Below are 14,892 nucleotides of genomic sequence, written 5' to 3' on the forward strand. Positions count from 1 at the left end.
CACAATTTGAATCAGTGTGGGAACAAAGATTGAGAGTGGCACAGTGTTCTTCTCTTTCACTTGTTATTGCTGCAATGTTAAACCGCACATTATTAGCCCTCCCGAGTCCGTATTCCGTGTCTGTGTCATAATAAAAAGCGTCATAATCTGGCGCAACAGGCACACCTGATTGGTCGAAATGCCGGAAGCGGATGTTGTGGTTCGGATGCAGCAAAAAAGGTCGAAGAAACCGGACGGCGACGTCAAACACATAACGTACGCAGCAGATGCTCGACAGCCAACATGGCGGCGCACTGTGAAGTGGCGCCTCTCACTTCGAAGCGAACTCGTCGAGCTGTAAACTGGGTACGGGACTTCTTGTCTTGCCTATAACAAATTGTATGGACAATAAATTTGGCCCGTTTTTTATTTAGTTGAACGATTCGGTAGTTCCTAGGCCTAATGAGCGCCGGCTTGTTGCAGAGATTGTTCTCTTCATTCAAGCTGGGTGGCGCCATTATCACCGAGTTATCTCGTCTGCGTGTGTTGAATGATGTAACATAAAGCAGAATGACCCGTAAAATACTTGCGTTTACTGCGCCCAAACATGCATTTCCTATTCTAGAGCTCTCTATTAGCTGTTGAAGCGTCCTGCATCGTGATCGTTTGTAATGTCTGCCAGCGTGAAACCACTCACGTGCACGGATGGTCAGTCGCCAGCGACGCGCTGTTACACCGAAGCGTTTGATATGCCAGAGGGGGTTTTTTTGGCGTCCCTTACGGTTCTTGATAGCCGCGGTGGTGTGGCTCTGCATCATTGAGCTTGCGAGTTAGCGTGCAAGTTAGTTTTAAGGCATCAGTGGGCATGCATGCGCTTCGTACCATGGCGAACCGATGAAAACTTCGTCTGCGAAGTCTCCCAACGCATATATCAAGAGAAAAACAGTAAGAAGATTTTTTAGCTCATCCGTTTTATTTATTTTGCAGTGCCCACATAAAATGAATGAAAAAACGTAAATTACCGTCTGCACAACCATCCAATCACAGCACCAATTTACATTCAGCGATGTTGCAGACGGCAAGTCGTCACGGCATCTTGGTTCAGCCCGGCACGAAGCGCGCATTGTGCAGCGAGTGAGTTCATGCTACAAATTTTCCTCTTCGTTCCCGTTTCAAGATAAATGTAAAACGCCGTGTTGTGCGAACAAGCTAGCTGCCTTTTATTTACCATCAGCGATCGACGGCTGCAGAGAAATTCTGTCACTGAAAAGTTATGCGTGGTTGCGTACAATATTTTCTTCTTTAAGTACACCTCCGGCCTTTACAGAGCAGAAAAGAGTGCCTGAACTATATTGTTCGTATTTGCTGATGTCAATTAGGTAAATAAAGCAGCTTTGATATTACTTTAGAGTGGAATCTGATGCGCAACCAAACTTGTGGCTGAATGTTTCTTCTATCGCATTGGTCGCGTTCTTTTTCTCGGCGAAAAGCTAAAGCGCCGCTGGACGTTTCGCTGCGGCAACCGCAACACAGTGACATCCTGCCGCCGCTCACAGTCATAGCCGAACCGACATCCACTTCCGGTTTTTTGACCAATCAGGTGTGGCCGCTGTGGCAGATTATGACGCTTTTTATTATGACACGTACTTCTTAAAAAACTCACTTCATATGGCATCCGCGGAAAATCTCATGATTTGCTTAACTCGTACCTCAGCAATAGAAGCCAGTGTATCTGTATTAGCAACCACCAGTCATCCTTACTTCCAATATCTTGTGGTGTACCACAGGGGAGTGTATTAGGCCCGCTTCTCTTTAACTTATACATGAATTACATAGATCATATTGACAACAGTGTACAATTCATTATATATGCTGATGACAGTACTGTGCTTATTTCTGGTAATGATCCCAATGCCCTTGTGTCACATTGTAATGATGTACTTGAAAAATTGTCTGTCTGGTCCCAATTAAATCCCATAGAAATAAACACCCAGAAAACGAAAGCTATTTTATTTCGAGCCAGAAATAAGAAATACATTCTAGAAAATTCTCTAATGATTCAAGATAAAAATATTGACCTTGTAGATACTCACAAAATTCTCGGTGTCTATTTTTCTTGCCATTTGAGTTGGGACACTCATGTTAACTATGTTGCAAGGAAAATCTCTTCAGTGACTGGAGCTATGTCGCGATGTCGTACTGTTCTGCCGCAGGATGTTAAACTTCAGTTATATAACGCATTATTTGCCCCGCACATGAGCTACTGCAGTTTGGTGTGGGCAAGCACCACAAGAGCAAATATTGAAAAGATAATAGTTCTGCAAAAAAGGTACCTTCGCTACTTAGCCAATACTGATCATCACTCTGCGACAAGACATCTCTTTGCAAAATACAATATTATTAGTTTTGACTATCACTATGAACACCGATTGCTATATGCTTTCTATTTTTCTCAGCATGACAGCCAGAGTTTCCTTTGTTCGATGGCCTTGCTGAAACCTAGAGCTACTCCTTCTTTAACTCGAATTTCCAAACCCTGGTTAGTCCCATACTTTCGCACTCAGTACAAATTGCAATCATTAAAACACAATCTGCCGGTCTTATTAAATCAACACAAACAGGTAGCCTTCAAATCCCCAAAAGAGCTACGAGTACACTTTTCTCAATTGTAACTGATAAGAATCTTTTGTTGTGATAAATCTTGCAGCAGGTCTGTATTTTCTGATGCCTTTTACTACTCATTGTTTTGTAATTAATGTTAGCGTACTCTGCCACCAATGTCTGCTACCGCTTTGTAAACAGCTCCAGGGCCCCAGTCAAGTTGTAGGAATCAACTTTTAGCCCTGGAGACCGTCCAGTTTTGTGGTGAATAAAGAATTGAATTGAATTGAATACGGCCTCTGGTTGCATGGACTGAGCACATTACTGCTCACCACTGACAGAGCATTGTGTACGTTAGCGGAAAAGCCGTTGAGGGTGCCTCATGAAGCTATACTTGCGTTTTGCTGCGGGTACAATTAGTGGCTACTGGCATTGGACCAGAATTGCAGTGCAGTACGGCATGACAGTGTGTGGTACAGTTCCTAAACCCCCTTCCCTTTCTCATGTGAGCAGGCTTCGGCATCATATGGAAGTTGGCCATAGTGAGGGAGACTACGTAAGTGTGACTGTGTGCCCAACAAGCTGCGCACGGTCTGTGCACACTTGCATGTGCACCTGCGACTTGTTTGGTCGGGAATGTCGTCTTATAAAAAAAAAAAGAGAGAGAGAAGGAACACGCTTGTAGATGGCTGAGGCACTTACACAAACACCTACAATCACTCGCTCATTGTAGAGCATTCTCGGTTTTATTTATTCCCCCAGGTCTATAACTGCTAGCCTTGTTTTAAGCACTTCTACCTTGCAGGCGAGTATTGCGTAGTGTGTGATGTAGAAAGTAGCCTCTCAGGAAACATTGATGAAAGCTGGCTTGGTTATGATTAGCCATTTTATGCATACTCATATATATTCTAGATATGACTGCTATAGTATTCTTTTTTTTTTTTAGCATCAAGACATGTTGTGGCAATTGCATAGTTGTACGTAGTTAAGTTTCAACAAATGGTTAGATCCAGAGCGCTTGGCTCCAAGTAAGTAACAGGCGAGTGCATACTCTTTGATCTAAGAATAACATTGTTCAGGAGTCTCTCTGCTTATCTTGCAAAGCATGCTTTCAAAGTCACTGTGCTCCAATTTCCTTGCTGGTCTGGCCACCTCTTAGGTAGCTGAATGCCTTGTGGGGCTGTTGCACAAAAGCCAAACTCACTCTTGCTCCACTTGGTGCTTAGCTGACGTAGTTCTGTGCACTTGTGTCAGTCAGACGAGTTATGAAACTTGAGTGTGTTTGGTCTTGTGATGACATTCTCCAATTATTTTCTCTTTTTTTTTCCTGTTCCTGTCTGCGTATTGCAGAGCTACCTGCAGAAGAGGGTGAGTTCTTGCATTTCTACTTTCGTAGTGTTGTCCAACAGACGTTCATTTGCTGAAGAATTTTTGTGGTTATTGGCTTGAGGTGTTGCAGTTTTCAAGAACTAGAGTTCTCGTTTAAGTTTAGTCATTTTTGAGTCGCTAGGCACACTTTCTGCTACCACTTATCCTTTTGTTTTGTTCAACCCATAAAATTGCACATTCTTTCCCTGCTTTAATGGCAGAATGGAAATAGTTTACATTGTTATTTAGTGCTGCAGATTCAATTAGGTACCATGACATGACAACTTTCACTTAAACCTGATGTTTACTATACAACATTCTTCGAAAAGCTGTGTTCCCTTAAAGGAAGCTGTCTTTTTTCTCTCTCTCTCTCTCTCTGCAGGAAAGCCTCTGTGGCAACTTATACTCGAACAGTTTGACGACCTTCTAGTGAAGATTTTATTATTAGCTGCTGTTATTTCATTTGTAAGTAGAGCATGTTTCTTCCCTAAAGTATATTCTGCATCCAAATGTGTATGCGGTACGTGGCGTTGAGTCTTACTGCTAGCTTTAGAGTGAAGCCTTATGTGAAGACCATGTGAGAAAAATAACTAGCTGGGATTGTGAGAAAGCACGTGTATGACTCCAACAAGCTTCGCTATTTTAATCATGCTCTCGAATCTGTGGGTTTTGCACTGGATGTTTGTGTGAGCTCTTACGCACAGCTTGCCTCCACACTTTTGTGATCAGTCAGCAAGGTAATATTTTATTGCATTACAATAAATGTGCACATTTTTCATTCACACAAAGATTTGGCCATGAAACTTGGGAATAATCAGAACAAATCAGTAATTGTTTTTTGAAGAGTGCTTGCACAATTTACTGTTATTTGCGACCAGGTGGCTGCTTTTTCTTTGAAATGCCTTTGTTTTGCCATGTTTTCCAGGCATCAGTATTGTCAGTGCAGTGCTACTCAGTTTGCTGCTTGTTGTGATTGTTGTAGTATTGTGACATTTGCTTTGAGGCATTTCTTTTTTATTACTGTTATACTGTAAAAACATGCATATAATACAAACCCGCATATAATAAAAGGTGTAATTTGGCAATTCATCCGCATATAATGCAAATAAGTAAAGGCAGTCAGCTTGAAGACGACGTTCCATAAATTGCGGAAGCCGATCGCCCTCCGTTATTTGTTTACGTTGGCGCACCGGATAAGACGTATATAGCATGAGCAGCAGGTGCAGAGGTGCCGCGCTCACGCCCGCTTATGTGCTGTGCAGCGATCATGCGCAGACCGGTTCCAGTATATGCGCTGGCTCACACCCTTCAGAAGTGTCCGTAGTCGGAGCTTTAGTTGCCGGGTGTGCTGTCTTCCGAAAGGCCCTTGTTGGGGATATGTTTCTGTAGAAACACATCATTGATACCATCAAGCGCGTTCGATATCCCGCATTTCTTGAAATAACAACCAGCGAGCTCCTTAGGAATGCTGGCCCAAGCGTCTGCGATCCAATTGCATAGTGTGGCTGGAGAGGCTCATGTCCGGTGGCAGTAACTGCAGGCTCTCTCTACCTCATCCAGCCCATGTAGCAGCGCTCGTCACGGTGCTGATGCTTTCGGCAGCTATTATTACTCTTAAATGCAGCCGAGTGCTGCTTTCGCAGTCCGCTTACCATGAGACGTGCGATCGCTCCGGGTGTCTCAAGGTCAGGTCAGCATAGTGAAATGGTGTTGAAACCGAACCTGCTAGCCTACGCCACTGCTAGCAGCGCCTCCTCTCGCTGGATGCATGATGGTGATCGCGCTCGATAATAAAACTGGAACTGAGGATTTTTGGCCGAAAATTGTCAAATCCACATGTAATACGAGCTAGAAATTTGACATGCTAAAATTTGGAAGAAAAAAACCTCGTCTTATGCGTGGGTTTTTACGGTACTTGGTTAATATCTGCTAGGAAATTGTAGGGTTTACTGACTGACTGAAAATAATTCAATAAAGGTTTTACTAGGCCTAGTGCATTTTCAGCATTGGTTGCATCCTGCATTTTGTTCATATGTTTGCAGGTTTTGGCGCTATTTGAAGAACATGAAGACTCCATCACAGCCTTTGTTGAACCTTTTGTCATCTTGCTCATTCTGATTGCCAATGCCGTCGTCGGTGTGTGGCAGGTGAGCACAACAGTATTATGGAAATGATTTATGGAAACGATTGGATCTTGGAATATGTAACTGTGATTTCGCTTTATGTAGACCGTTTTTGTTTTGAATGCTGGGCACTACCATATTTGTTACTGGAGTGTTAATTCTTGTGCTGGCACATCACAGCAGTTCGTGGTGCTGGTTTAAACAAGCTTATGCTAATCTTTTACTGTTGTGTGCAACGTGGCCGCTATGACTGTGTGCCTTCAGCCCTAGTGAGCAGTATTCTGAGCCTGTGTTTGCACTGTATTTAAAGCATTGCATGCTTGTCTAAAATTGTAAAAATCACCTTACTATCCCTTTCCCTATAACTGTGCTGCCTCGGTGCAGCCTAGAAAAGAGACCTTTAAATCAAATTGTTTTTGACAGTGCTCACACCTCTTTGTCTGTATTTGCACACCCTGTGCTTATGTGGCGAGGGGCTGTTTCCCTCTTTGTCGCCCACAGGAACGTAATGCGGAGAGCGCGATAGAAGCGCTCAAAGAGTACGAGCCCGAGATGGGCAAAGTTATACGGGCCAACAAACAGGGTGTCCAAAAAATTCGTGCCAAGGAAATCGTCCCAGGCGACCTTGTGGAGGTGTCCGGTAAGTTTCCTCTTTTTTTTACCTTGCCTTGTTGCAGGATGTTTTGTAACCTGGAAAACCTGGAATTGACAAGGAAATTTTGTGTACATGGAAAATTCTGGGAATTGTCAGGCACGGCATCAAAACAGTGGCAGTCTGGAAAAGGACCAACAGAAAATTAACGCAGTGGTCTGCTGTGAATTCTGATGGCACCATGAGCGCCCAGCATATGGTTCATTCACATTGCTATGACATCTTTTTCACTTTCACTTCTAACGTGTATAAACGTAGTTTCCTTTCCATTCTGGCTATATTTTTCTTGTCCACTAAGTGAGTAGTGCATATACTGATTGGTTCTGCACTGGTTGCCACATTCCTTAGTAAGTTTGGGCTGATGTCATAACAGTGATAGGTGCAATTTCATTCACTTCTGGTGTTTCGTTAGAGGCACCTCGCCACCCTAGCGTAGCATCAAAATCTATCTGGAAAGCTTGCTCTCAGGCTGTGTTGATCTCATTTATAGTACAGTGTTTGCAGCTTCAGTAAATAATTTTATTTTGTTTTGAGTAGATCAGGTATCCATTATCATCGGCCACTACTGACTTAGATAGCCAGGGAAAACATGTAAAAGTCAGGAAATTTAAAAAGAATAGCTTGCTGGCTGCCCTGCTTGTTCCCATTCTGCATTGAGGGAAGCTGCTTCCATGGACATGGGTTTGTACTCGTGTTCAGAGCGATACTAACTTGCTGGCAGCCACAGCTGGAAATTGCTCTTTCAGCTATCATTTGTAGTGTTCCGTGGGGTTGCAGTTTAATACTTAAATAGGAAAATAGTATTTAGTGGTGGTCTAGAAGCTCTTCAGCTTTATGTGCTTTACTGTTTATAGCATTAACTAGCAATGCATGCAACCCTAGATTTGCAGCCAGTGACATGCTGGCCAGTACAGCTGTTGTTAGTGTTGGCAAAAAAAACCCTGATTGCATTGTTTGGAATGGAAGACATTTTAGTATTTTGAAGCAGAGGTACTTGAGCACACATTTTAGTTGGGTTTACTCACTTTTTGGCGCATTAGCAGGCTATGTAGCTTGTAGCTTTTTTAGTTTATGTATGTGCAGGATGTCATTCCGTTCTGTGCTCTTGTGCATGCCACAGTTGGCGACAAGGTTCCAGCTGACATACGGTTGATGAAGATCCACTCAACGACCCTGCGGGTGGACCAGTCCATCTTGACTGGAGAGTCTGTGTCAGTCATCAAGCACACAGACGCCATCCCGGACCCCCGCGCTGTCAACCAGGACAAGAAGAACATTCTTTTTTCGGTGGGTGTCTGCTTGTGGTACCAGACAGCCTCTCTGCTCTTAGTTGCCTTGTTGGCTGCCATTCAAACCCCCCATTTCTTTTCCAATGGCTGGTATCTTCTAGAAAACTAGTCACCAGTGGTTTACAGTGCTGCAGTACACTTCCATTGCTTCATGGTGACTTAAGGGGAAATGAGGGTCTTAAAATTAACTTTTTTTTATATTTATGGCTAGAATAAGATTAAACTTAGCACACAAATGTGTTTTTCTCTAGATTTCAAATGTGCAAAAGTATTTGACCTGCTAGCCGCCACGGTGGCTCAGTGGTTATGGCGCTCGGCTGCTGACCCGAAAGACGCGGGTTCGATCCCAGCCGCGACAGTTGAATTTTGATGAAGGCGAAATTCTAGAGGCCCGTATACTGTGCGATGTCAGTGCAAGTTAAAGAACCCCAGGGGGTCGAAATTTCCGGAGCTCTTCACTACGGTGTCCCTCATAGCCTTAGTCCCAAACCTCATAGCCCGAGTCGCTTTGGGACGTTAAACTCCCGTAAACCAAGCTGTATTTGACCTGCTGGTTTTAGAAGATCAAAAGTTATCTTACTAAGTCTAGAATATAATTAGGTAATTTCTTGCACAGCGCTAATTAATTAGCGTTAATGAAAAAAAAAAAGGTTTCATCTGAACCGACTAATGTGCTTGGTGTAGCTTTTCGCCTTCGAGGAGCATGCGGCAAAATGGATGCCCTGATCGCCAACCAGCAAACTACATCCAGTCAGTTTCATTTTTCACGCCGCTTTCTGGCATTAGAAAATGAAAAAAAAAATAAAAAATAGTTGGTGTTATAGAAGCTAACTAGATGGCACAGCTTGTCCAGGAGCATAGACTGGACTTTTTAGTGGCAGGTTCAACACATCGGTCATATATGACTGATGGCCTATGGCACGGTAGTATAAGAGTTAACCATTAAATTTTTCATGGATGCGATACATGAATGTGCAGATAAAGTAGTCCACCATAACATTCTACAGTAGAATCTCGGTGATACAAATCTCACGGGGTCGCGAAAAAATTTGTGTCATCCAAACTTTTGTATCACCCAAACGAACAAAATTCACATGCAGAAGCATAGAAAATGCATGCACGTAGATCTGTTTATGGCTGACGGGATTTATTCAGAGTCGTGCAGCCACGCTACTCACGGTGTGTACTGCGCAATTAGCGATCGCGATTTCGGCGATGTGAGGGCTGTGCACCACCGGTCACTGCTCGCGTTGCATACTGTGCGATTAGTGATCGCGATTTTGGTGTTGTGAGGGTCACATACCTCCGCTCACTGCTCGCAGTGCGTACTGCGCAATCAGCGATAGCGATTTCGGCGATGTGAGGGCCGCATACTGCCGTACACTGGCGATGCGATCGAGACATCAGTGATGTGCGAGCAGCGCTTAGTGCTCGGGGGTGCGATCGCAGCTCGCACGTTCATAACATCCGACGTGGCGCAGAAGAGAGTTCGGAACATCCGGAATTTTACACGTTGTGCACAATGCACTCCAGCCTGGGAATTTTACAAATTCTTATCATTGCGAAATTCGTATCAACCATGTTCGTATCAGCGAGATTCTACTGGAGCCTGTTCTGCTTCTGGCTAAAGGATATGCACTTTTTATAGAGGTACATCTTTCCTGTTCATCAGTTTATCCTTGGTAGATTATCCAGATCTTTAGTTGAGTAATACTATTTGGTTATGATTGTGTTTTATGCATTGAGTTATATAAGTAATTCAGCTTTCTGAATGTTAACTTATCTTGTTGAAGCTTAGCATGCAGGTATATCATAGGATGCTGATTTTGAATATATATTAAGGTTTCAAATATCTCACCTGGAAGGAAATATATGGCTAATTAACATATCCTAATTAGGTCATTTCCTACGGGCCTGTATAGTAATTTGTCTGTGAAAGAAAGCTTTTTTAAAGAATAAGCAGACATTTGCAAAAGCCCACAGCACATCCTAAAGCTAATAAAATGGCTATAAATTTGTTTTGTTGATCATAAATGAATAAGGAAGTTGTAAAGAAAAAGCAATGTTGCAGTAATTGTCCCACACTTGGCCTAATTGCTAATCTATCATGTTTGAAGGAAAATGGAAAGTTTAGGATGTGCGGTGGACCTTTGGAAATGTCTACATATTCTAAAAAAGCTTCTTTTTAAATTATCACAGAGGTACGCAAGAAATGACCTAATCGGGATGATATTTTGCTATAAATTTCTTTCCATGTGAGATGCTTGAAATCTAAATGCGTATTTGAAATCAGCACTCTATGATACATCTGTGTGCCAAGTTTCAACAGGTTATGTTAAAAAAATCAAGTTTTTAAGACCCTCATCCCCCTTAAGAGAATTTGATATGGATTGGCTATTAATTGGCTTGCAGGTGCACTGATATGGAAGACTTACTGATAATGTGATGAAGCTTTAAAGAGGCACTGTGGACAACTTCATGTAATTTTTTGTTCTTTGTAAAGATTCATTGTTTAGCTCTTTGTGGCTGTACTGATGTTTGTTTGGCTGCAAAAGATGTTTTTTGTTGAGAAGAGTAGATTTTAAAATCTTAATGATTTTTTTTTTCTGCCACACGATTCAAGCTTGTGACAAAGTAGTGCCTCTATTGTTGGAACACAGCATTTTCTTTCGGCCGGCTTCAATTTGTTCTCATTGCCCCTTTAATGCTAACAAAATGCTGTGTTCATTGAAATGTCTTTTTTTTTTTTTTTGCAGGGTACCAACATTGCATCAGGGAAGGCTGTCGGCATAGTCGTTGGCACTGGCCTTGAAACTGCCATTGGTACGTATCTGACTCCCCACCACCCCACCCGCTCATGCCAGATTTTATGGACATGGGGTTACAGACATGAAATGCTGAGTACCTTTTTGTTGGAGAGAAGTGCACAACTTCTAGGTGTGGTTTTGGATTCTGGCTAGCTAGATAATGCAAATGGAATTGGAACTACGGTCAAATGCATGCAAACTGGGCAGCATTGAGTGCCTGTGGTGCCAGTGTGTGCATGTTATGACCACACAAAAGCCCAGCATGCCTGCTGGTGAACATGTGCTCCAGAGCACATGCGATGCAGCTGGAAACAGAGCGAGTGAGTTGCTTTTTTGCATTGACGTTGATGACACCTGTTGCGGATCTTGCAGGCAAGATCCGGACAGAGATGACAGAAACAGAAGAAGTGAAGACCCCGCTGCAGCAGAAGCTGGACGAGTTTGGAGAGCAGCTCTCCAAGGTAACTCAACTTTCTCGCAGTTTCTGGTAGGCTTTCTGCAGACATTGTTCTGTTTTGTGTGTTGTGTATTCTTACACAGCCAGCTCTGGGTTTCCGCACTTCAAGGTGGTGTGGACATGATGGAAGGATGACTGTGGCTCAGATACAGGCTTAATATCACTTTCAAGTGGAACAACGGGGAGCAGCAAAATTCCAGATTTTTAAAGGACTATAGACAACCATTTTTTTTGCTTGCGTGTTTTCTTTTCCAAACGATGCGTTAGACATTCGTATACATGGAGCGCCCTGTGGTATTCGTGTACGACCGCTAAATGACCTATAATTGAATTTCTTGATGCTGTTTCAGTTTTGGTTTCATCAGTCGAAAGATTACTGTGATGCGTAGTTTGTGTTTAGGTCTTATGAGGCATAAAAAAATCTGCTATATAATTGCTGACAGCTTACTTTTCATTTCTCCATTCTGCCTGCTATCCTTTATTTCTGCTGCTCCAGCTCAGGTGCTTCAGTATCTATGGCAGATGCCGGGGCTAGCAAAAATCTTCTTCTTTGTTTTTATTATTATTTTAATAAACCACTTACTACTACTACTAATTGCTGACAGGTCATTTTTTGTCATTCCAGGTCTTGGAAGAGGCTGGATTAAATGTCATGCTGAATTAAAACTACATATCAGCGATTATATTGCAGTTTTTCTAGTGTATCACGTGATCAAAACATCAGCCTGATGTCAGTCATCGTTCGGTTGATGAAACTGAAACCAAAACAGCATGACAGAAAAAATTCAATTATAAATTATTTAGCAGATGTAGGCAAATACCACCTGGTAATCCATGTATTCTAATGTCTAACGCATCGTTTGAAAGAACAAAACGTGCAATAAATGTAGGTGTCTATAGTCCTATAAAGCCAGTTTTTTGCAAAAAAGCGGCTTTTTTGAAGTGCATAATATTTTCGGACTGTTTGATTATTCAGACTGTTTTTTCGGGTCCTGCCAAGTTCGAAAAATCACTAGGCGACTGTACTAATAGAGTGAGCATAAATATACAGTGCATGAAAATATTTTATTTCTGCCACACTGTGAATTGATTTCCTGTGGTTAATTTCATTATCTTTCAAAGATTGTTCTTTTTGTAGCTCTCCCAAAGGTGGGCATCTTTTTAACCATCCAGAATGGTGGACATTGTGCACTGGGTGAAAAATTGTTCAGAACAGATCACAGTAGGAGATCGAAGCTTTAGGCCCTGAAACCTCCTCCTCCCTTCACCCAAAGCACTAAGCCCTCATATTACCTGCAGGTTTGAACAAGAAAATCTTTGACAGAAGTTATCTGGTTGGGTTTGAAATAGTATAAAGTTGAGGTTGGTCCATCAACAAGCTTTCACTAATGGGCTCCTGCATGGCACAGTAAAATGAAAGTCATCATTAGCCTTGACCCTTGTACTACGTGTTGATTTTCCTTGCAATGCAGGTGATCTCTGTGATTTGCGTGGCGGTGTGGGCCATCAACATTGGCCACTTCAACGACCCGGCACATGGTGGTTCGTGGATCAAGGGAGCCGTCTACTACTTCAAGATTGCTGTGGCCCTGGCGGTAGCCGCCATCCCCGAGGGTCTGCCAGCTGTCATCACCACCTGTCTGGCCCTGGGCACACGGCGCATGGCCAAGAAGAACGCCATTGTGCGGTCCCTGCCCTCCGTTGAGACCCTCGGCTGCACATCGGTCATCTGCTCCGACAAAACCGGCACCCTGACCACCAACCAGATGTCGGTGAGGGATGCATCTTCGAGGAAGGCTCATGACTATGTTGGCAGATGACTCCATATATATTTCTCCACTTGTTGTGTCATAAAATCTAGAAGAGTGCTGTGAGGGGCTAGTTGGTACAACATTCTGAGAACAATGAATAACTGCTCAAAAAGATAGGATGTGTAGTTCTTCTCTCTCTTGTCCCGTCTTTTTGCGCAGTTATTGATTATTCTCATAATTTGGGTCATACTCTGTCATTGTGTATACCTTTTGGAATTTTAATCTTAGTTTCTTCAGGTGGGTGGAAATGGGGTGTGGCTAGGGGTATCCTACCTCAGTCGCACAGATTTTTCTGACTGTTGGAAGAACTGAGTTTGTACCTTGCTTTTGAAATGGGGTACTGGCATGACATTGTAGGTAGTGAGCCCCACCTGGTTTGTTCTCGTAACAAAACCTGGCTCGGTTCTATGTGATGTTTCCATATTTCTGTGACCACATTTTTTGGGGACAAGTCTCTAGCACATTGAGTGTGTAAGCTCTGCAGGATGCCAGTGCAGTGTCATCTCTAGGATTTTTCTTAGTGTACCTTTGCTGGCCTATGTCAGAGACAGAGCTCTGAATTCCCCAGCCAAGCAGATTTATTCCCTGAAACCTGCAGGGCACCATTGTCATGTTATGGGCCTAAAAATCGGCTTTCCTCATGCTTATGTGGGCTCAGCAGCCTGAGCTTTACAGTCACACCCGGTTATAACAGACAACGTGATTCAACGCGATTTGTTTGATGTATGGAATAATTAGATGTACCCGAACCCGCTTATAATGAATTTCAGTACCAAATTTGTTATGCAAGAGGTTATGAACAGTGGAGTGAAAACGTGCTGACGGAAGGAAAACTATGCCTCTCACCATGAATAATCTGTTCCAAAAGTAATCTATTGGCGAGAGATGTACGCCTGTTTGCTGTAGGCAGTCACTTTGGCCTGAAAACTCCATTTAGCTCCATCAAAGAGAATCGAATCTTTGACACGCGACATTATTTTAACAAACTCTTCCAGTCCGCTTCCCTTGTATTCCCGGGCAGTATTGTCGCAGCACATCTGTAGAAAGGATTTCGTGAAGCGTCAGGCGAGGGCAATCATCTTCCGGCAGCGGCTTCTTTGTCTCCTCGGCAGCGCCGGGCTCGCTGTCGCAGCACATCGTCAACCGTCAAAGTACCTTCGAAGGCAACGTCTGTTCACACAGCATTTTGAACATCAGCAAGTTCTTCCCACGGAGTGGCAACGGCATTGTCATCTTGCACTGCACTCGTAGCTTCCGCACCGGATTCTGTCTCGAGTCATGCATCTTCAGCTCATTTTTAACCCTCGGTGTCAATAAAAGGCACTCTACTGCGCACTTCTGGTAGACTAGCTAGAACACACAGATGATGCCTTGATCAAGTGGCTGTAAAACCGCTGTTGCGTTTGGTGGCACGAAGGTTGCTTCCGCCGCCGCTCAAGTCTAGCCATGGCTGAACAGTTATTCAGGAGGAGGAAATTCTTGCGCCCGCTTGTTGCAGGCTCTTTGGCAGGACTTGCCGCTATTTCGTCGTCATCTTGCGGGATGAAGCGTCAGATTGGAAAGCAAGTGTGCAGCAATGCAGGCACAGCCAGAGTAGAGAGCAGAACAGCAGCACAACTCACAAACTTGAACTATAAATGGAGGACGATGTGACGACGTCTTATTGCGTTCTTAGGCCGACGGGCTGCCTTCTCCCAAAGGCAGCGCCATAGGTCCGGAGCTGCTCGCACGTACTTGATCATGTGGTATGCTGCTGCCGAATAGGAGTGCTGCAAAGCGAGGCTGGCTGATGGCGCGGATTTTAA

At 43.5% G+C, this 14,892-nt stretch overlaps 1 protein-coding gene across 11 annotated transcripts in view; it reads left to right on the forward strand.

The window, feature by feature from the left end:
* SERCA (ATPase sarcoplasmic/endoplasmic reticulum Ca2+ transporting SERCA) overlaps positions 1-14,892 on the forward strand; it is a 134,582-nt gene that overhangs the window by 93,924 nt on the left and 25,766 nt on the right. For all 11 annotated transcript variants that reach the window (XM_077652806.1, XM_077652812.1, XM_077652807.1 and 8 more), the window contains 8 exons: positions 3,931-3,948; positions 4,331-4,413; positions 5,991-6,095; positions 6,573-6,711; positions 7,844-8,010; positions 10,769-10,835; positions 11,192-11,280; positions 12,749-13,048. In XM_077652806.1, the coding sequence (XP_077508932.1) occupies positions 3,931-3,948; positions 4,331-4,413; positions 5,991-6,095; positions 6,573-6,711; positions 7,844-8,010; positions 10,769-10,835; positions 11,192-11,280; positions 12,749-13,048 (968 nt within the window). The remainder of the gene's footprint in view (positions 1-3,930; positions 3,949-4,330; positions 4,414-5,990; positions 6,096-6,572; positions 6,712-7,843; positions 8,011-10,768; positions 10,836-11,191; positions 11,281-12,748; positions 13,049-14,892) is intronic.

This window comes from Amblyomma americanum, chromosome 2 (assembly GCF_052857255.1).
Source record: "Amblyomma americanum isolate KBUSLIRL-KWMA chromosome 2, ASM5285725v1, whole genome shotgun sequence".
Classification (NCBI taxonomy): domain Eukaryota; kingdom Metazoa; phylum Arthropoda; class Arachnida; order Ixodida; family Ixodidae; genus Amblyomma; species Amblyomma americanum.